Source organism: Cydia fagiglandana, chromosome 4 (assembly GCF_963556715.1).
Source record: "Cydia fagiglandana chromosome 4, ilCydFagi1.1, whole genome shotgun sequence".
Taxonomy (NCBI): domain Eukaryota; kingdom Metazoa; phylum Arthropoda; class Insecta; order Lepidoptera; family Tortricidae; genus Cydia; species Cydia fagiglandana.
The window spans coordinates 17,550,587-17,574,470 of record NC_085935.1 but is presented as its reverse complement, the minus strand read 5'-3'; the positions used below and the strand labels follow the sequence as shown (position 1 = coordinate 17,574,470).

The 23,884-nt window shown below is 38.6% G+C and overlaps 2 protein-coding genes across 4 annotated transcripts; one reads left to right on the top strand and one right to left on the bottom strand.

The window, feature by feature from the left end:
- The first annotated feature begins 2,086 nt into the window (after nucleotides 1-2,086).
- LOC134663997 (kielin/chordin-like protein) lies at nucleotides 2,087-6,277 on the top strand. The gene is made up of 3 exons (XM_063520558.1): nucleotides 2,087-3,200; nucleotides 3,414-4,743; nucleotides 5,255-6,277. The coding sequence occupies exons 1-3, from the start codon at nucleotides 3,119-3,121 to the stop codon at nucleotides 5,553-5,555; spliced, it is 1,713 nt and encodes a 570-aa protein (XP_063376628.1). The 5' UTR covers nucleotides 2,087-3,118; the 3' UTR covers nucleotides 5,556-6,277.
- A 50-nt stretch (nucleotides 6,278-6,327) lies between these two features.
- LOC134664001 (WD repeat and FYVE domain-containing protein 2) lies at nucleotides 6,328-23,647 on the bottom strand. Of its 3 annotated transcripts, none has more exons than XM_063520565.1 (10): nucleotides 23,362-23,647; nucleotides 21,713-21,893; nucleotides 20,542-20,708; nucleotides 19,536-19,649; nucleotides 18,436-18,561; nucleotides 17,229-17,425; nucleotides 16,285-16,426; nucleotides 15,532-15,625; nucleotides 14,166-14,242; nucleotides 6,328-8,339 (listed from the first exon to the last, which is right to left on the bottom strand). In XM_063520565.1, exons 1-9 carry the CDS (start codon nucleotides 23,520-23,522, stop codon nucleotides 14,168-14,170), a joined length of 1,257 nt encoding a protein of 418 aa, XP_063376635.1. In that variant the 5' UTR covers nucleotides 23,523-23,647; the 3' UTR covers nucleotides 6,328-8,339; nucleotides 14,166-14,167. The 3 variants fall into 3 exon arrangements, with proteins under 3 accessions (XP_063376635.1, XP_063376636.1, XP_063376634.1); XM_063520566.1 differs by having other exon boundaries at nucleotides 6,328-7,360; XM_063520564.1 differs by having other exon boundaries at nucleotides 6,328-14,242.
- Nucleotides 23,648-23,884: the final 237 nt, after the last annotated feature.

Below are 23,884 nucleotides of genomic sequence, written 5' to 3'. Positions count from 1 at the left end.
AATGGCACATACACTAGTGTTGCCATAGATGAGTGACTTTTTCGTCCTAAGTTTCTTAACTCTACAAACTTCAAGCTTCTGAAGTCCCGTAACTTCAACTTTCGGTGCGATTCCGGAAATGAATTAGAGATTAACTAGATACGATATAGTAAAGATATGTGACGTCCCACTGGTAAAGGTAGGTACCTCATAGCGGTTGGCGCTTACGGTATTATTATCGCCGCTCCAATATTATTGCGGCGCTATGCGACGTAAGCGCCAGCTGCCATAAGGTACCTTTTGCAGTGGAACGTCACATATCTTTACTATTTCATATCTAGTGAATCTCTAATTCATTTCCCGAATCGCGCCGTTTATATATGTAGGTATATGTTACTAATATATACACCGTGTTTTTTTGTTTTCCGTTAATTTCAAGGGTGCATTCCTGAGCTTAAATCAAGTAACTTTCTCAAAGACACTGATATCCTAATTAACTCCATTTCGGAGATAATCAATATTTTATTTTTTTCCTATAAGGCCTCTATAAGTGTATACACTTGCCTTAGGGCCGGTTTACATAGTGATTAGTGTTTAGAATGAGTTCATACATTTGCTACTATACTTAAGTACAATCTCGGTCGATCGATGTTCGAAATGACATTGATATGTCACAGATTTCAATTGTTTGGTTGAGTAAAATGCAATGCCCGTCTTACAACAACGCTACATTTAATTACTTTTTAAACTTAATTTAAAAAAAAAAAGCAAAAATATATTTATTTTTTTGAAAATTAACTATGCTATTTAGTTCTCTTAAACGTACTTAACCATACCCCGAAGTTAACGAAATTCAATAAAAACACGGTGTATAACTCTACATTTAAGAAGAGATTGTCTTATAAATAAAAACGTGCGTAAATTTTTATGTAAGTAATTAATATACATGCATGCAGACATGCCTTTTTCCGAACTTTTCCCCCATTACAAAAAAAACAATTTAATCCTTTTTATGAATTACCAAAAAGCTGAAATTAGTTTACTAAGTTTTCCATGAGGAATGTGTACTCGTATACGGAATATTAAACTTCTTGTTAATTACATGTTTTCCATACAAACTTTCAACCCTCCATTTTTACAAGCTTTTATTTAGTTTCACCTGACCGTTGTCTGTCTGTCTGTCTGTGTGTAATCAAATCTTGCAAGTTAAATTTGATCCACTTCCCGGTTTCCGATTGAGCTGAAATTTTGCATACATACGTAAGTCAGGTGACAATGCAATATTATGGTGTCATCGAGCTGATCTGATGATGGAGACCGGAGGTGGCCATAGGAACTCTGTGATAAAACAACGAAACCTAATTGTGTTTGGGGTTTTTAGAATTGTCTCGATGAGTTTTAGTTGCCTGTGGAAAAAAAAAGTACAGTCGGGGATAAAAGCTTGTACCTAAAATGAAATTTTTGCCAAAACGTTACTCAACTTTAAGGGGCAAATTTCGATATACCGTGAAAGTGATTTTCATATTTGATAAAGCGTGACTTAAAATCACGCGACCTCCTAACAAAATCACACGGCAAATTCTTCGGTCTGCTACATAAAATGACTTTGCACCATTCACTGATGTTCTCTGTTTAGCCCTATGATTGGTGCACCAATTGACAGGTGCACCATTTTTACATTGTTGTATTTTGTGATTCTGCAGACCAAACGCTTTAATGCTTTAAACAGTTTTAAACGATACCACTCAACAAAGACCTAACTTGAGCTTACAACTACCGTTACTTATATACTTACTTATCATTATCACCTAATCAAATCAGGAACATTGACTTCTTTCAATAGGCTAGCTGTGCTGTCAACAGCTCACTGTGTTGTTATTGGCGCTTATATACGTATTGATTCAAGAGAACCAGTACAATTAGGATCGCGAGATCATAACAACCTTGCGTAATCAGAGATGACACGAATAATAGTAGGGCTAAGGATGTATGCTCGGTTATTAGTGATGGGAACAGCTTAAAGCAAGTCATCTCGATCTCGCCTCACGTGACCCTCGTCGCGCGTAACGGTCAAGCGCCGTGGATGCGGAACTAAGCTCGAGGCTGTAGGTATACTATGAATTATGATAATTGATGTAAGATAATGATCGAGTAATCGATTACAATTAGAGAAGCTAGTGCCCCCCGTGGCGGTGCCATCGATATCGCGTTCCTTACATAACTCGGTGAGACCTTTGGCCTGCTGAGGCGCCATGGTCGTTTTAATATGCGATCAGGATGTTCGTCAAGGTGTAAGTCCCTAAAGGTCATTTGTTGTCATGGCAGAATTAGAGCGACTAAAAACTAAAATACACTTTATGAACTAAAATATAGAAAATTAAGCACAAAGAATTAGATTACAGAGTTGTTTGTGATTACTATGGATTGATGATCACATTTTTTTACCGCGAATGACGCGTTTACTAATTGCTTCACGTATTTTTTACACCTTTGCATGCACCTCCGTAAACAATAACAACGGACACATCCTTTTGCGTAGAAACATCCTCAATGTCAAATACCATAGTGTGCGATTACCTTAAATTACATAAATGTTATTATTATCTGATGCATGCCGATGGAGCCTCATTCGTATGCCTGCGCGATTCTCAGAGATTCCGCCTCAGTACCGAGTAAGTATTACGTATTTGCGTTTCGACACGTTCCGTCTTTTTTTACTTATTTTTTTTATAACAGTTTCCCACGGGTGCTATCGTGGCAACCGCAGCATAGTAATTGTGCTATTCAATGGATATAAATAAAATGGATCTTGTCCACCTTCTGTCTGAACGGAGATTTTAGTATGCGAGAAAACCAGACATCCTGCTTAGCGTCGACCCTTATAAGGATCCGCGTGTTAATTACATTAACACAGCTTTATTGGTACATATTTTTATCATTGTTACGTAATGAGAAGTTAAAGTTCACGGCCAAGTTCACTAGCAGCAGAGGCGTTGGACAAACATGGCGTGTCTAGATTCCTAACTCGGAGGCTGCATCCGGGCCGTGATCCGCAGGGATCGGGTTACCGCGGGGGCGTGCGAATGTCAAGGAACCCCGGCGCGGGCGGCGAGCCGTCAGTCGCAGACCCGCCGTCGACATGTCTGCCCGCGCGCAAGCCTCGCGAGCCATCTGCCGGCTCACCGCGATCTTTGCGGTCGCGGTCGCCGCGAAATGCGATAGTAAGCACAACACTTCAATTTTACCTATACTGGGTCAAGCAGATCTTGTCAGTAGAAAAAGGCGGTAAATTTGAAAAATGTAGGCGCGAATCGTCGTCCCATAGAAAATTTTAATTTCGCGCCTTTTTCTACTGACAAGATTTGCTTGACCCAGTATATCAATGTAACGTACAAAAAACTTCACTTTTCTAATAAAATAATAATTTGTTTCAGTCAGTGGAGATATTTCGTGCAATAGAGATGGGCTTTACGCAGACTATGACACGGATTGTCGGGAGTACGTGAGGTGCTCCAGCGGCTCGGCGACCGGCCGCTACACATGTGGTCCTGGACGTGCTTTCAGCGAAGTGGCCGGCGCATGCGTGTCCCGCAGGCAGCAACCCTGTGTGCGTCGCGTCTGCGCCCCAGGAGATACCCTCGCGTACGCTACACCCGACACTGCCTGCCGGCATTACTACCGCTGCGAGAACGGAACCGCCGTAGAACACGCTTGCCCTTCGGGCGCGTGGTTTGACTTGGAGCGTCAGGCTTGCACTCGCGGTGCTGGAACATGCTACGAGCCGTTATGCACAGGCTTACCCGACGGCGATTATCCGGATTCGTCACATGATTGTAGCCGCACATTGCGCTGCCGCGGGGCTGAACTAAAAGCGGTCCTTTCATGCGGGGCACCGTGCGACCCTACGGCCACTTGTCCACCGCCTCGCTCAGCCGCAGTACCTCTGCCAGCCGGTGATGCAGATTTCTGCTCGGACGAGACGTGCTCCTCTCTCTGTCAGCACGCAGAAGACGGTGCGTATGCAGACCGCTCGACTGGTTGCCGAGAATACTTCGTGTGCGAGGAGCGGCGCGTTATTCGCCGCGGAGTGTGCGAACCTGGACTGCTATTCGCCGGTGGCCATGGCACTTCTGGAGGATGTTTACCAGCAGATCAAACGGAGTGTCCTCCTCCCGCTCGCAGCCCATGCTATAATCGCCCCGACGGTCGTCATCGAGACTGGCGTGACTGTTCATCTTGGTACGAGTGCCGAAGAGAGCGCGTGGTTTCACGCGGCTCGTGCGGCGGTGGACTCGTCTTCGATGGGACGAACTGCGTACCACCGGACGCCTTTACGTGCGAAGGTCCCACGCCGGCGGGCGAGTGCGAGCTGCGCCCAAGCGGCACATACCAGGATTTAGAATCCAACTGCACTCGTTATTTCCACTGCGAGGGACAGCTCCGTACGATGATGTCGTGCGCGCCGGGTCTGGTGTTCGACGGCGCGCGCTGCCGCGGCGGCGCGGCCTGGCGCGACTGTCCGAGCCTGGCCACGGACGGGTGCTACGGGCGCGCGGACGGCCGCTACCGCGCACGCGGCGCGGGTTGCCGCGGGTACTACGCGTGCACGGGCGGCGAGAAGGCCGCGTACGCATGCCCCGCGGGCAGCGCGTTCGATGGCGATGCGTGCGTGCCGGCGCCGCGCGCGCGCTGCAGCGACGATGACACCTCCTGCAGCGGGCTGGCTGATGGATACCATGCCGACCTCGAAACTAATTGCAACAGGTATGTACTAGTACCTAGGTAATTTTTAATCCTCCTATAATAAATGCTTACGCAACCGGCTAATCGAATAGGTATCGAATACATCCCTAAATGGCATTTTGTAATTCTAACGCATGTAATATTTATGAAACTGCTAAGTATGTATTTTTAACATGGTTTGAATACAAGTTGCCGTAACTAAAGTGGACAGAACAAAAATAATGAAAGTATTTTAAAGTCTTATCAACTTTAGCAATACTTATATTAGTCGACAATGAAATAATATTCAATAATACATATATAGATTATCTGTAACGTTCACCCGGGCCTACCTCTTGCTGTTCAATAAGCTACAGCAAATGACAATTTTCTTTATGTAACTGAGAATAATAATTTTATCAATAGTTTTATTATATTCAATTGTATCAAAATAATTATTTAATACAATAACAGGCTAATAATCAAGGACGACCCACCAAACTGCCAATCAACACCAAAATATCTATCTATATCAAAAAAACTAATCTTCCAGCTACTTCTACTGCGAAGGCGGCGACCGCCTCGCAACACTCACCTGCCTCGGCGGCAAGATCTTCGACGGCCGAGCCTGCGTTGACCCCATCCACCACGACTGCGGCGCGCCTCGCCGAGCCACCCTCGAGAATGGAGGCAGCCGCTGCGAAAAAGATGGCTTCTTCGTGCAACCGGGAACGGAGTGCAAGAGCTACTACTTCTGTGTGTCCGGGGAAAGGACGTACTTAACCTGTCCTTCGCAGCAAGTATTTAACGGACAAGTGTGCGTTCCGACTTCTCAGTACTCTTGCCCTGGATGAGCGGACAGTTTCCAACCGGTGGTCCGAACCGAAATATCTTAACCAAGGCCACGATTACTAGACCATAAATCATAAGATAAACACGAAAGAGAGAACACTACCTGCTCCACTTTAACGGAAACTAAACCTTACGGTCTACTAAGTGGGTCTGTATTGTGTATCAAGTTTAGGAACCACTGGGAAGGAAGTAGATGAATATAGCGCTACGAGCGAGGGAGATAAGTACCTGACTGATATTTATATAGATTAGGAGGCTGTGAATATTTAGTACCATAGTCTTTCACTCATTTAGGTATAGTGGCATCTACCTCTAGTTCACATATTTTACTTTAGTTAGGGTGGTATTCCATCTGTCCAATTTTTTTGTCCAATGTGTACTGCGTTTCACATTTTGCTTTAATGAGAGAGTGAAACGCACTGACATTGGACAAGTGGAATACCCCCCTTAACCTATTAAACGCTACGTCAGTACATTTTGTGTAACATGTATTTTTAATACAGTACCTACAGGACAAGACATATTCGTAAAAATGTATTAAAATGTAGTTTATTTTCGTAATTAAATTATATGATAAATAACATGTCTGTGCTTAATTTTACCGTATAAAATGCCTTGTATACAACACACGCGCCAGCTGGAAGCCCTAAAGCTAAAACGGAGTCAGTGCCGCTCTGAGCAAAAAAGTTTTTTTTAGTTTTTGACATTGAAACTTTTAGTTTATACAATATGAGTGTGTTTAAGGTAGGAAATGTAGACATAAATAAACGCATAGTTTATCTATATTTTTATTGGCATAAAAACTTTAAAGCGATCTAAGTATACATGTTAATTACACAGTGACTATCTTACAGTATGACTTTACAAACACAAAGTATGTAAGCTTTGCGAATAAAAAAATAAAATCTATTAAAACGACTTAAAATAACGCACCTTTTTATACATGATATATATTTTTCGTGGCCTTGAAAACAAAAGGCAAATATAATATTTATAACAATTTAGTGAACGCTTATGACAAAAAGCGAAACTAGAATAAAATCAAAATTTTCAGACAATAAAAATTGTCTAAGATTAATAAATATTGTATTTATATACTTTGATCACAGTAATATAATAAAGTGCCATGCTAATATATATCTTACTGCGTTGATATAAGAACTGGCAATAATTATATATCATATTACTGTGATCCTCCTAGTTGCTTAACTATTGTTAACATTTGGCAATACACATTAAAAGCATGACATTTCTATACAATTTGTATATTTAATTTACGTATGTAACAAGCGACCTTGTTCACAATTATTGTTTCCTAAAAAAATAAGTATTTATACATTTATATGAAAAACATGGAAAGATTCACACGAAAATTTTGAATATATAGATACTTTTGTACACATACTATAAATTATTTTTCATTTGGTCCACACCGAAAACAAGTGCATCAGTGCATTACGATGTTAGTACGAATTCCAAAAAATTACGTTTCGTTAGTAAGTAAAGCTTTTATAACTCTAGCAGTGTTGAAACAGTTTAATAACTAGAAAAATATTTATCCAGTAAATACTTAGTATGAAATCCGCAAAGTAACGTCCGATTGAATAATTAATTTACATAAGTATTTTATCATTCATTCTTCGATGACGTTGTATATTAACCAGTAACAAGTGTTCTGATACTAATGTAAAGAAATATAATTCAATTAATTTATCCTACACGGGGCAAAAGGAATACATACCTATATTTATTCCTTTTGCCTAGGTTGTGGCAATTGCTCGCTGTGTTACCTCTGTACGTATCTAATCTGTGGTAAAAAGAGAAAATATAGACAAATAGGAGCTGTAGAAACATTACTACAAAACACCCCAACGAGTAAGGGTGAACGATTATAGGTAACGGAGCTATGCTGATTCTACAAGTGGATTTATTGTCCAAAGAATAGCCCCCCCCCCCCTCCCATTCACACATTGACCAATAAACACGAAATACATATTATTATAGCTACCATGAACATTGAACACCACGCATTACAAACAATTCGATTACTTATTTCAAACTGTATGGGGGGACCTTAGTGTTTATACCGCACTTAGTTACGGAATCATAAAACCAGCACCGTACAAGATGTGTTTGATGTCAGATGGACCTTCCTTTTATCCGACAGTACACAACAAGTGTATAAGGGTGGTATTCCATCTATGTCCAAAATCTTGCTTTAGCGTCAATTTTGCTACGAGAGAAGCAAATTAATGACAATGGACAAAGAAATTGGACAGGTGGAATACCATCCTCAGCCCCAGCTGATCTAAAGAAATAATTTTGACAAGCGACATCTTTGGCATATCCTTTCGTATTTAGAAATTTAAAAAACGGACGCAACTCTTGACGTTATTGTAGCATTTACTTAATAAGAACCTAAGTATACTCACGAAATTTGAAGTGTACTGAATGAAATGAACTAAAAGATGACATTTTAAGTGAACATCATTTAATGTTGAAGTAAAACTCGTAAACATATATTCTTTAGTATAATAAATTTTAATAATACTTAAAATTTAATAACATTTTATTCTTAAACAAGTTTAGTTACATTAGTGACTTTAGTACGTAGAAGAATTTTGAAAAAATAAATATAACTTATATAATCTCATGCCTCCTTCCTATGCTCAATATCAATGAAATCGGTACCCTTTTGAATAACTATCTGCATAGTAGTTAAACCCCGCTGCGGGAATAGCGGTAGTAGCTGCGTGTCTCTCGGTTGTCGTGATAAGTTGCTATGTCTGTAAAACACTACTTTAGTTTCAGATTTTGATAGCCCCGACGGTGCAAGTGTTATGTAAACGTCATAATTTCGTAGAAGTTTGACGTTTAAAATAACACACCGTCTGGGCCGTCAAAATCGCTGCCAACTTAGCCTGATCTGAGCGGCTACCGCGAAAACCGAAATTCGAAAATTGCGGGGATCTTTCTCATTTACTCCAACGAAGGCGTAATTAGAGTGACAGAGAAAAATCCCCGCAATTTGCGAACTTCGATTTTCGCGGTTATAGCCCTGACTCTAGCAATGCAAATGTCAAGTGTACTTTTTTAAAGCCGCGTGCACATGACATGATAATTATTAACATAATACATTAAAACCGCGTTTATATTATAAACTAACGCATATATATTTTAAGTCGGCCACAGCCTCTTGTGGAAAGCAGTCATTCGTATAGTAATATTAAATTATACAGGGTGGCACAAAAAAACGTTGACAATTAATTTTTAGTGCTGCAAGTTGGTGATAATTTTATTGTCAATGCTAAAGGATGATATTTTGAAGATTTGATTGTAACTTTAAGTTATAATGCTATTTTGTAAAAAAAAGTTTTTAAAGTTTTACGTTAAGAATAAATATACCTAAAAAATATATTTCTACGTATTTTTGGGCCAGCCTGTGCATATGTAGTGTTATTTAAATATGCTTCTAATGAACAAAACCTTAAAAAATACTTTATACTCGTAATAATGAATAAAAGAAAGCCGTCTTTTTATTTGTTTATAATCCTTTAAATGATAGATATCTCTATAATTTATGATAGACATTGATATATTTAGACATGTAAACTCATACACATAATTGCGCATACCGTAAAAGTTTAAAACTTTGCCTTTAAAATAACTTTGCCCACCGCGTCACAGTTCAGTAAAAGCGAAATAACTTAAAATTAATTTACAGATAGGTACACTTTCTGAAGAAAGTGACAGTTTTATTTTAAAGGGCAAAGTTTTATACTTTTACGGCATACGCAATTATGTGTATGAGTTTACATGTCCCATGAACACATGATTCTTAATTAGGATCACGCACATTCTGGTCACACATTTATACTTGCCTTCTCCTCTAAACTCAGAATTACAGAGAAGATTTTTTTTTAAATTATGATTGTCCTCCTCTTATGACTAAATCGTGATGTGACAACAAAATCTCACTAATTGTAAAAAACATAAATAAATAAAAACAACCTTATTTTGATAACTATTATTTTTCACTGTAGTATGCCTCTGATTTTATTAATTATATAAAAAGCAAACGAGCATACGAATCGTCTAATGGTAGTAAGCAATTACCGCCAAACATCCTTTAAGACGGTGGCACGCTCTTTTGTTTTTTTTATTATTAGTAATTAGAGAGTTTCGGTTGTCACCTGTCGTAATATACGAGTGTATGTATGTATCTTATATGTTTGCTGTATGGATTACTAACGGGAACTTAAGTTATTACGGGTTGGGCCATTTATACTTGTAGAAGGGACAGTGACTTTTTCCAAAAGAGACAATGGGATATTTTACGAGTCAGTACCTTAACCGTTTTTGTAGAAGCAATCAAAATACTGTAAAGTTTATTCATATTTATATTAAGGAATTTAACAATGGAAACCACGCCTAAAACGTTTCTGCATAAGGAAATACCGGTTTTTTGTCATCTCAAATCTCGGTCGGTCAGGTCAGGTCAGGTCAGACGAAGATGATCAAGCGATTTTATAAGATAAAGGAATTTCAATCGTATTTAATTAAGCGTTAGGGTTCAGGTTAGGTTGCCTCTCAATTTCTAGGTGATAGTGTTAGTCAATACCAATATGGGTTATTATAATCAATCGAAATTGTACCTTATTTCCACAAACCATAGTTACACATGCTGATATCGACAATCAAATAAAATACACGGTGTAACATGAGTAAACCGAATAATTTTAACCACGCATTTCTGAGGTCAAAAGAAGTAAAAAATGTAATATGAGTTAAGGTCAATTTCGGCAAAAAATAATCATTTTTTTTTTTTTTTTTAATGTATTATACATAAAAAATAAATTTTATTGGTAAACTTGTCACTTAAAATTGATTTTACATTTTTTTTCCGTAAAACCTACTTTTTGCAAACTGTTACTTGTCACTTTTTGACATCTATCAATAAGGATATTTAGACTACGTCCCATAGCAGCAACATCACCATCAAAAAGGCCTATTACACTATGTAACAATAAAAACTTGTTTTTTTTTAAATAATAATATCTCTGAAACTAGGCGAATTTCAAAAAAGTTTATAGGACATTTTTGTCTCTAAATATGATCAGGAATACGCTGTTAAAATTATTCGGTTTCCTCATGTTACACCTTGTATACAGTAACTTACATTTAGCGTTTGCATCAAATCCGGTAATTCTGATTTTTTACAGTATCAATAATCCAAGTTTGAGACCTCAAGCGATATATCGTGACTACTTTGCAAAAAAAACTCGTATCTTCTTCTGCCAATCAAAAGAAAAATGCATAGTTACAATGTATGGGATGCATACAGAGTTACTGCGTTTTAACTTTGAGTAGCTGTGCCAGATACGAGACTGTTTTTAACTAGTGACGGTATACCGGGTGTGGCCTGTAACACGAGCAAATAATTAAAACAGATTGCACTCCTCAAACGGTGACACTTTTGTTCAACAACTTTTAAAAATTATTAAGTATTTAGACTACCAATTTTTCATACAAAATAAATATTATCTTCAATCGACGCCATAGCCACGCCATTTCATTGTGATTGACGTTGCTTGTCACGCCTTAAAAGTAACAAAATTCGCAATACATTGCGTCTTAGAATAAACTTTAAAGTTTAATACACTTTAAAGTTTATTCTAAGACGAAATCAAACCACAAGTTATTTTTAAAAGTCGCTGAACAAATGTTGGCCAGTATGAGGAGTACAACCTACAGTTTATATTTTTGCTCATATTACAGGCCACACCCGGTATGAAGTGTCACAGGTATGTATATGAATCAGTAAAATGTAGTAAGGTAATGAACGAAGGAGGACAAATAGATGAAGATGTTAAAAAAAATTCGTATTAGAGATCCATCAAGTTGACTCTAAAATCTATTTTATCTTTTTTAACACAATGTATCAAAATAAGCTTATTTTCATGCTTCATTTGAAAGTTAACCTTATTAAAAGACACTTAAGTTTCAATTTAGAACAGAAACAGTTTAGAGAAAAAGTTGTTAGTAATCAAATTATCTCTGAAAGGGAAAGGATCAGTCTTAGTAGTAGGCTGGATAAAACTCATTGAAACGTTCGTTGGACCATTAATAAGATATATTTTAAAAACAATTATTCCAATAAACAATTCCATAAATATTTAATTCATAATTTCTAGAAGGTAAATATTTAATATTCCTTCGAACGGCGCTAGTGTAGCGTTTATCGCATCTCTTTCGCACTTGACTGGTTGGAAAGAGAGCGGCAAACTGACAGCTAGCCCTGGGTTGATTCGCTAGTGATCACACCCGATATACATGCGCTATCGGCCATTTTATTTTAAGTTGTACAATTTTTTTTTTATTTCGACGTTTATAAGTTATTATTAGGTAGTTAGAATCACGAGCTCTTTCCATCCCATTGTTCAATTTTTTTGCATTAAATAAAGGTAAACAATCTTGACGTGTCTTTTTATTGAAAAAGACTTTTGAAAAATATGTCACGGCAAATACGTAACAAATATGAATCATATGCGATTATTTATAATCTTTTGCTTTTTAAGTAATAGTTACTGATCTTTAAAAAAGCGTTTTTCAATAAAAAGAGACGTCAAGATCGCGTATTCTTTTTCTAATGAAATAAACTAAAAACACGAACATAATGTGAGACAAAAAATGTCCCAAATTTTTTCCCATCCCGTTACCATTTTTCATAGACTTTGTGTGACGATGACGGTATGGTAAGATCGACATATGTATGGAAATTATGGGACACTTTTTCTCTTATAAGAATCGAAGCAGTCCGTCATTCTTTATATAAATAACATAAAAATTCCCAACAAAAAAAAGGTTAATATACAACTTGAAATAAAATGACCCCTATATCCATAAACTACACTATTTAATCGATTTTTACAATCGAAGTAACCATCTGCCTATGAACACTTAATATACATTGATATAAATTACATGGGCCCGTTTCACGAAAGTTTGTATTAGTAGTTACAAGCTTTTATAAAACAGGCCCCAGTTCTTAAGCACTGGATGAAAATGTGGTGGAGAGTATGAAAAATATACATATATTCATTAATATTAATGGAACGACAAATTCATATCTAACCACGACTCTATTGTCAGATGCATAAGAGTTATTTTACATTTTATAAGAAAAGGCCGTACCGCCACCACTATTTTCACTGGCTACAGATACAGGGCCCTATCTTACAAATTTTCAAATACCGAAACTAGACTTGCAAAATTGTAACCTTTAGCAGAGTAAAATAGGGCCCTGTTGTTCTCACTTCTCTCAACATGAACGGGACGAATGAGAGACTATCTCGCTCACACAGGTTTCACACAACTTTTCAGAAACTCTCAGTATATGATTTAGTTTACAGGTTAGCAAATTTGATCTTTATTGAACAAGCGTGGTTTAGTTCATAAATTCGCTAGCTAGACTATGTGCAATGCAATTATGATCTTAACTCTAGGTCTTAAAGTTCAGAATACAATGGACTGTTTGTTAATGAATCAGTCGCTTTATGACGAGTTATAAAAACCCATTATTTCCTATGAATGAAGGTTTGATCGCTCAGTCCGTATCCGTATCGTAAATACTCGCGATTAGTAATTGATTATGACGCCATCTATGTAGCGTTGTGTAAAACCTTCACCGATTATTTCACAACAAATCGATAATTATTGATAATTAGAGAAGGACGTTTCCTGTTCCGACTATTCCTTAGAGGATATAACCAATGGAGACGCCATGTCTAAAATTTTCGGTACAAAATAGTCTGCCGATTTTTGCGGGGGAGGGGCACATCAAATGTATAGGTACGTCATGTCAGATAAACGTCAGTCCATACATATGGTTGACATGTGGTTGACCATTGGCCGCCTATTTTCGACAGAGGGGAACGCCTGTTAATGGCGGCTCCATTGTTAATTACTCCGAGGACTATTCAAACGATCCATAGTCATAAGCTGCCATTTGACATTTAACACTTATGCTCTGGTTTCCTAGGATAGCAGTTCCATATAGCGGCCGTCTCCATACAATTACTACGACATCCATATTGAGCCGTATTATTTAGTATGGAGACGGCCGCTATATGACGGCACCGCTATCGTAGGTAAACCGATCTTGCTGTGTGTTTCTGGCAGTAATTATATTAGTAAGTTTACATTAGTGTTCGACCGAAGTTCCGGTTTCGGCAGGTTTTGGCATAAATCTTGTTTCGGCCGACGGTTCGGTTTCGGCATAAAAATAATATTTGAAACCAGAGCACAACCAAACTTTCGGTTTTGGCAAAAAATCTGGGTTCCATCGGACACTAATTTTTCGTTAGAATCATTACTTTCATATCTGGAAAATCGCGTACTAACCATAGCCAAATTTACAAACGTATTGGATGAATAGAAAAAAAAACTGGATCGTTTGCCAAAATCCAAATGGATCTCTTCAAGAGCGTTACTGCGATCAAAGTGTGAAGTTTATCTATCTCCATCTCTATCACGCAATCCAGCGATCGAAATGGGGATGAACGAATTTCGACTTTCAGTGTATACGGTTAGAGTTGAGAGTTGCGACTCACGGCTACTGGTCGCTGGGGCCGGCGCGCGGCGGGGGCGCTAGCAGTGCTGACACGTCCCACACCTTGATGACGCGGTCCTGTAACATAATATTAGTAATTAACCCCCTTATTCATGGGCCTGATTTACTTAAATTGTGTTTTATCCCTTTCTTACAAATACATAAGTCGAAATGACAGGTAAAGACAAACTATTATTAGCTAAAAGGGAATATTAGGCAAAGCTCTGCGTAGGTGACACCATTAGCACATACAGTAAACAAACCTCATTGACATCATCAATGACACATCATCCGTCACTATAGTTCATTTTTTTAGCATTAGAAATAAGGTAAACAATCTTGATGTGTCTTTTAATTGAAAAACAAGTTACGGCAAATATGTAACAATTATGAATCTAATACGATCATTTATATTCTTCTGCTTTCATAAGTAATAGTTTTAGATTTTAAAAAAGCGTTTTTCTATTAAAAGACATGTCTAGATCGCTTACCTTCTTGCAAGTTCTTTCTTATGCTAAAAAAACGAACTATAGGTCATATCACATGGCCTACCGTGAAACACGAAAATCGAAATTTCTTTATCTGCCTCTCTATCACTCTTGCTTATCCGGTCGATAGAGAGGCAGATAAAGAAATTTAGATTTTCCCGTTTCACGGTAAGCCACCTGAAAACATACGCCTTGGTGCATCAATGTCATAGTGAAAACTTGTCAAAAAACTGTTTAAGGCTGTGTATGTATAAGTTACTCTATGGTTTTACTAAACAAATTAGTGCTGCACTCTGGCGGCAGAACATGGCAGAAGAGTATTGTATTGTATTGTAATACTCCCAATTGACCCCCTTATTCATAAAACTTTACGGGCCTGACTAAGTTAAATTGTTTTGTACCTTTCGTACAAATACATATAAAGATAAAGACAAACGATTATTAGCTAATGCCCTTACCAGGATTCGAACCCGGGACCATCGGCTTCATAGGCAGGTTCACTACCCTTTATAGTTCGTTTTTTTTAGCATTAGAAAGAACTCCACAGAAGCAAGCGTGCAGTTTTTATCAGGCTCTTTAATTGTTAATAGTTATTGAATTATCTAATGTAGCATGGTCAATACATATAATTTACTTCAAATGATTACCGCTAATAGTGCCAGATTTGGAACCACAAGCTTACTTCTGCGAAGTTCTTTCTAATGCTAAAAAAAACGGACTATAGGCCAGACCAGTCGTTATTATTGATTAATCATAAAAATTATTCGCTACGTTTGGTATAGGTAGGTTTATTAATTTATCCAAACTAATTTTGAAGTCAGTTCTACTGATTCTGGCTAATGTTATTACAGTTTTGACTAATTTTTTTCTATGACTTGCCTTGCCCGCCGTCACCATACGCCCAGTCGCCTCGTCCACGAACAGCGATGCCACGGCGTGTTTCATATCGTGGAACGACGCTAGGGACTCGCGCCTGCAACAGAGGCAGAAATCAAATCAAAACAATTCTACTGGAAATATTATCACAAGTTAAAACATATATGAGCACTGTGAGACGCAATGAATCAAATCAATAGTGGTAACTGGTGTCAACGATGTTACGGCAAGCAAAAATTGCAAAGGACCCACCAATAACGTATTTGACTACAGCTTTTTTCGAAGTGTCAAAATGATTTTTCTACTATGGAATTTATATGAAACACTAGCATGATACGTCAGAATCAAATTAGGTACTTACTCTTTATGGGGTTTTAAAATAGAATTTGTCTAAAAATAACTGCTGTTTACGTTTGTCTAACAATCTTCTGGTGCTTTATTTCATGCATGGTGTAAAATCATTTATTTTAAATACAGTCAAGTTATTGTGCCTTTATTCATATACATATATATATGGATGATTCCATTGGGTCTGCTATAAACACATTTCCAATTTTAGCGACGGAGCATTTATTCTAAACCGGCATCTGTGTCTAATGGCTCCTCTACACGATGGCCCAACGCCGGCCACCCCAAGGGACGAGTTTATGCGTTAGAGGGAACATGTGATATTGCTATCTCATTCTACCGCATGGCTGCGTCCCTTGGAGTGGCCAGCGTTGGCCCATCGTGCAGAGGAGCCATAAAAGTACTCACGGTTCATGTCGTAACGTCTCGTAGCAGGCGGTGCAGACGCGCTGCGGGAACTCGAAGCCCATGACGGGGAGGGGCAGGCGGTGCGGGGAGCAAGTCGCGCATACAGCTGCGCCGCACCAGCGGCAGTGGTGCTGTCTCAGTCCTGCAACAAAACAGAACAGTTAATTACACTCACTTTTGGTCAAGTCTGCTTCACATTTGGTGTAAGCAGTAGTTTCCCGAGCGAGCGAGAGCGCTTTATTGTAATATTAAGTTTTGAAGAATAGTCACTAGCGAAGACTGCATAGACACTGAGTCAGGTCATGATGTCATTTGTGAATTGCAACTCCGTAATTTGTTTCGGAGATGGAGAATTTCAATCTTAAACATCTTTTAATGAGATTATCTACATTTTCGACCAACTGACGAAACTTCTTCCAACTTAGTTTCAAGAAACTTTTCAGACCTTCAGACTTGACCTTAGAAAGTGTCTAATGGTTATTACGTGCATGTACTTGCTGCGTTACGATATGGAATAATATTATGGGGTAATGTCAACTAACCTAGCTGGTAGAGGTCTACCTTCCGCCACGCCGAGGTCTCACTACACCGTACACTCATAACACACCTCGATGTATGTTTACTACACTATATAACAGTCTAACCTAGCAGTTTCGACCTCCATTCAAGCAAAAGTAACCTTTCATACTAATAACAATCTTAAACAAATCTAAGAAAACTATTCTTAAGAGAGGGTCTAATGGCTACTACGCTCATGTCCTACTAGATAGCTATATGGCATCATATTATGGGGTAATGTCAACTAACCTCACGCCTGAAACACAGGGAATCTTAGTTCAGGCACATGCAAATCTATCACTATTTTTAAGTCTTTGTTTTTTATGAATGCAATCATGAAATACGTGTTTTTTGGATCAATTGTGTTTATGTTATGTTATGTTAACCTAGTTGTTTCTTCTCCATCATGGCGCGCACGTTCCATATGAAGGGCGCGCGGCACAGCTGGCACAGGTCCGCCTCGCGCCACGCCGGCGTCTCGCGGCGCCGCACGCCCATCTGCCACACGCCCAGCGCGCCGTCCTCGCCGCCCGACACCAGGCAAGTGCAGCTTCCCACGTACCACAGGCCCGTCACTTTGTTGCTGTAAGGATAAAATCACTAATATATATGTCGGCTGTACACACTCGTCGAGAGCCTCTCGCCGAGAGTCTCGGCGACGCTCCGATCCAATCGGAGAAGCGTGAGACGAGACAAGAAGGGAGCAGCATATACAGTCGTTCTCGGCCTGTCTCGGCGTCTCTCGAGGAGTGTAAAGCCCGCATGAAAGAAACTACGGATCGGGAGCTGTCAAATCTCCACCACTCCAGCCTCTTTTAAAATCTAAGTGGGTGTCACCTTAATGGCGATATCGAGTCTAAAGACTCTGAAGGTCATTGAATTGACTCTGCGTTTGCATTGTAAACCTTATCGCAATGAACGTCAGTTGACGTCTATGGCAGTAAAACTGTTAAGGAACAGTCGCCCCGAACTGTCTATCTTCTTCCTGGCGTTATCCCGGCATTTTGCCACGGCTCATGGGAGCCTGCGGTCTGCTTGACAACTAATCCCATGATTGCCCCGAACTGTCTATAATTTATTTTATTGGAAGTTTCCCAATTCTCTGTCTGGTGTCCTACTAGTCAAATCAGTAACTTTTTTTAGAACTGTCCAAACGATTTGGTAGTATGGAATTTATATGATATGAAACATTACATCGTGACGTCACCTCACCTCACCTACTTTTTATATTTCTATCCCATTTATTAAATAGAACTTGTGTTTAAAAATAATTATCTGGTGCTTTATATAATGCATGGTGTAAAATAATTTATTTTAAATACAGTATAATATTTATATTAATACCGGATCCACACAGAATGAGCATACGCGCGAGGCAATTACCTCGCGCACAAAACGGCCAGTGTAGACGTGCCCTACACGCGCATGCGTGTACACTAGCCGTTTTGAGCGCAAGATAATTGCCTCGCCCGTATGCTCGCTCTGTGTGGAGCCGGCTATTAGTGCAGACGAACCTAAGTCAATTATGAATCAATTAACGAACTCACTTATGCCTTTGTTATTAATAGTCTATTAACAAAACTGTCCACTTACCTGTGCCCCTGTAATTCATAGGCCGTGCCCTTCTGCCCGCCGATGTCCCACACGATAATGGTCTGGTCGAACGACCCGCTGAAGAGGAGTTGCGGCTGCGGCGCCCAGTTCAACACGCGCACAGACCTGTTGACCAAAACTCAATTTCACATTTCATAAGGATTTCCCTATTAAACAATAGTAGATTGTTAACCAAGGGTGTAAAGTGAACCATTTCACCCGAGATATTTTGGCGCTCGAACGAAGAGAGAGCGCCGATAGTTCGAGGGTGAGATGGTTACTTTTACCCGAGTTAAACACTCTACTTTTCATTTCGACTATGAGGAAAGTTAAACACGAGAAATGTAGGTTTATTATTGGTAAGTATAATTCTTTAGAACAAATTATGAACAGATTTATAGGTAAACCACATAACTTTAAGTCACTCGAATCACTTGAAAATGTAAACGGCGCCAATTTCAGCCATGCGGAAGCTGATATGAGAGCTTATAATATGGCATATATTGCTGTTAGCCGTTGCTCGAAGTAAAAATTTAAAAAAAAAATACTTTCCACCCTAGGGTGGGAAATGCAATTTTCCACCCGGTTATCTGCCTATGAAAGGTAAACTTTCCGAACAGGAGAGATGAAAAAGAATTTTTCTTTTACGGAGTTGGTGTGTCGGGAATCTCTGACACTAGGCGGTTTCATGTACAAAGAACCTGCATAGGACTTAAATAAAATAAGATAAAATATATTTATTCGTAACGATCGCAAAACATGTACGAACATGTACAGAGAGCAACAGCAAGAAAAGGAGAAATCATTAAGTAGGCATCACGAAATGGACCCAACTCAGCATAGCCATAAAGCCAGCTCTGGTCTTCTGTAGCGCCCATTCGGTTATGCCACGACAGATACCACAAACATACATGAATAAATTGAGTTTGTATGACACCTTGCAACTATTTTACCTGTTGGACGGGGTGTTCTTTTTATAATTGGTTTTGTTTTTTGTAGGTAAGTATATTTTATAGTTTGTATTTTTATTTTGTTTCTAGTTTCAGCTTTAGTTTTAACCTGACAGTCTTTCATTAAAAATATATGTCCTACTATCTTACCCGGTGTGTCCTTTAAGCGTAGTGACGAGCGTGGCGCCATTGTTGTCTAACTTCAACATAGTTATCTGTCCGCTGTAGTCGCCTACGAACGCGTACTTCGATTGAGAGTCGAACCTGCATACTGCTCAGGAATTTATTTCTATAGATTTGTAACATAACAAAAGTACATATAGGTATTGCATAAAGCACATACTAATGAAAATGATGTACCATATTAATGAAACATTTTATGTTTTTGCAATTTTAGATCCAAAACTGATTTAGTTTCGTAATGTGGCTATCTGGCGGCACCTGCTTGCGGCTTAGTTAAGTGACTATTAGTGCTAAACAGTTGTAATTTATCATAAATACAAATATAATTCACACCCACATACTATGAGGCAAATCAATACATAGGTCTCTCAAAAACAATACAGTTCTTGAAAAATTTATTAGGCATCCATTTGCGAATTATTTTTAAGCTTATGCCAATACTTCAAGACAAGGCGTCCAAAATAGTGTACACATTATACATTATATATATATTCGTCTAGTGCCCATAATACAAGTTTTATTGAGCTTACTGTGGGACTAGGTCGATCTGGGTAAAATTGTCCTATAATTTATAAAAAAAAAAAGAAAAAACCGGGCAAGTGCGAGTCGGACTCGCGCACGAGGGGTTCCACACCACAATGCAAAAAATAAAAAAAAAACAAAAAAAAGCAAAAAAAAACGGTCACCCATCCAAGTACTGACCCCGCCCGACGTTGCTTAACTTTGGTCAAAAATCACGTTTGTTGTATGGGAGCCCCATTTAAATCTTTATTTTATTCTGTTTTTAGTATTTGTTGTTATAGCGGCAACAGAAATACATAATCTGTGAAAATTTAAACTGTCTAGCTATCACGGTTCGTGAGATACAGCCTGGTGACAGACGGACGGACGGACGGACGGACAGCGAAGTCTTAGTAATAGGGTCCCGTTTTACCCTTTGGGTACGGAACCCTAAAAAAAGAGTAAAGGATACTGTAACGCCGTGCACCAGGCCTCGAACGAGTACCCGCCGATCCTGCGGCCGGTCTCGCTGCAGTGGTACGAGAACAGCTTGTCGCGGCTCACCGACAGCACCCACTCGCAGCTCAGCGAGAACTGAACGCCGGTCACGCGCGCCGTGTGCGCTAGATACTCACGGGTCTGCAAACCAAACGAAACTCACTAGTGTTTTAACCTTATGGACACCAATGACCGATATATCCGCACCGTAGGTTCAGCGCCAAAGACCGATTAATCGGTCACAGACCACAGAGCAACATAGACCTACGTGCATATGCATAAAGTTCAATTTCAGTTTTGACACTTCGGTGACGTGGCGTCAGCGTGACAGCTTTTGCGTTTGACACGGCGTCGAAAAGATAATTGAAGAGTATACCTGCAAGCTATGCAAAACACAATATATAAAAACCGGGCAAGTGCGAGTCAAACTCGCGCACGAAGGGTTCCGTACCATAAAGCAAAAAAAAACCGGACAAAAAGAAAACGGTTCCCCATCCAAGTACTGACCACGCCCGACGTTGCTTAACTTTGGTCAAAAATCACGTTTGATGTATGGGAGCCCCACTTAAATCTTTATTTTATTCTGTTTTTAATATTTGTTGTTATAGCGGCAACAGAAATACATCATCTGTGAAAATTTCAACTGTCTGGCTATCACGGTTCATGAGATACAGCCTGTTGACAGACAGACGGACAGTGGAGTCTTAGTAATAGGGCCCCGTTTTTACCCTTTGGGTATGGCACTCTAAAAATGAGGTTGACCTGTTTTATTATATTAATATATCTGAGACTCACGAGAGTAATTTAAAGTTGAAATATCAAAACAACATTAGGACTGCCACTGCACTATTTTGTTTTGAATCACCTAACGCTATGCCCCCAATCAATGCTGATTGAACTCGAAAAAGTACATTTAACTCAAATATAGTCTTATTTTTCATTAAAATCTAAAAGTCATACAGTTTTTTATGCCTCAACTCAACAAACTTTAAAAAACACAAAATGACATTAGTCATCACCAGAATAATTAAAAATTCATATCATCCATATACTTACAGTTACAGGATCAATTAAAAAGAACAATAAAAGAAAGATATACAAATCAAAGAACAATATTGGCTGTTGGCCAACCACACAACACTTACTGGATTAATCCTATTACAATCTGTAGCTAGTGTGAACTCCGAGACGGTCCCATTCTCCTGGCCAATGAACAGCTGACGGGTCTCAGGTGTGTAGAACATGGACGTGCAGCCGGACGGCATATACTGGCAGATGCTTGGCCAGTACTGCCCTGAGTCTCTTTTAAGCCATACTCTGACTGTCCTGAAATAATAAAATAATTAAAAAATGAGGCCTATGTGTTCATAGATCATACCACACACAGCGGGAAGAAGGTGATACCATGAGATATTTTATTGATGAAATATGAACTTAAAATAAAATTACATAAAAGTAAGTAAGTATAAGTTTAAATTCGAAAATTACATAAAGTTCAAATTTCTTTCATTTTTTGCCACAATTTATAAATTTCTTCTCACCGTGTACAGAATTATTTAGGGAATAAAACAGTGGGTTACTGAAAAATATTGTAGTTTTATTATAATGGTTGGTTTATTGGTATTACTGGCACAGTAGGTCACTAGAATCCCTAATTCCATTAGCTTGAGACTGAAGTCCAGTTCAACAACCTATGTTATTTTTACTTATTGTGCATACATAGTACATACCAGTTGCACAAAGCCAAACCTTAAATGTACACAGTACACTAGAGTTAACCCAAGTAACTTCTCATGTATCATCATTAAGTGCTAAACCTAAACAATGCTGATTATACTAACGCTATGTTTACACTATACAAATTATAAACATATCATATTACAGCCAACAGCAGCTAACTTAACATCAGTATATTTGATCTAAACTTCCTTTCAATAGTATATGTATAGTCGCACCAATAAAAGTCTGCAGCGGATTTGATAGCCCACGTAGTGTAAGTGTTATATATACGTCATAATTTCATAGAAGTTTGATGTTAAAAATTACACTTGCACTGCGTGGGGAGCATTCCACGAAATCGTCTACCGTTGTCCCGTACAAACGCGAAGTTTCTGAAGATTTGAAGGTATAAGAGTTTCCTTTTCTATGACAAATGGTCAAAAATATGCACAGAAAAATAATCGCCTGCTTTAAATGCCGAGAAAAAAGTCGCAACACTGGAAATAAAATGCGTTTGTACAGGACAGCCCGTGGAATGCTCCGTGGGCTATCAAAATGACTGCAGACTTTTTAGGGTCTATCTCTAGTCTGACAAAAGGGAGTAGAATTTAAAAAGTGGCAATACTGTAGTCCCTTTCAAATCAATATATATAAGAAAACGGGACCACACTACAGTATTGACACTTTCTAATTTCTACTCTTTTTTGTCAGCCTGTAAGAATGAACTATCTGTCTACTTCAAAAATATAATTAAAGTGCCACCACCCATAACATGAATAACAAGCCATACAAGGAATCAATTAACATAATCCTAAGATATTTATCACATCTGAAATGCTCAAGGTTTCATGGATGAATAGGCTTTGTTCAGTGGCCAGACATGGTGTGTTGTATCAAAGATCAATTTGATACCGATTACAAACAGATGGTTTAGAGATAGAACAGAATAGTTGACAACTTTGGGGGTATGTTTAACATAAAAATACAACAACGTAGGCGAAAAGTATCCACCCTAAAATCAGGCAGCACTATCTAAGAGGGATATCGGCTAATTAAAATAAGATAAAACTCTCACTTATCGTCGCAAACGCTAATTACTCCATCCTCGCCAGGAATAACAACCGCTGCGTTGACATCGTCTGTACATCCTTCCAATTTACTCAATAGGGCCGGTTTCTTCGTTGTTGAAAACCTGTCGTTAGGAGTCCTGGGTGCGGGCTTGATTTCAGCAGCCATTATAAATTATATTAAACAACAAATAAATACGAATTTCTATCCACCTCTTTACACAGAAAGAATAACGTCATTATATTTTGACATTCCGGTTTAGGGGTGCTATTCTTGGAACGAATAAATATCGCTGGGAATAGTATAAATAAAAAAAATTACGCCGCTTTTCTTGAAAAGTACGTCATTAGATAGATATTGATATAAAAAAATTATTACATTAGATAAAATACAATATTGCCTTTTTATAAGAAATTATTTCTATGCTTAAATTTTATTTACAAGCTTAAGAGTTTAGAGAATAACTCCCCTCGTGCAGTCGTTCCTTTTCACGCATAATTTATTTTGAAACATTAAATTTTTATATTTTA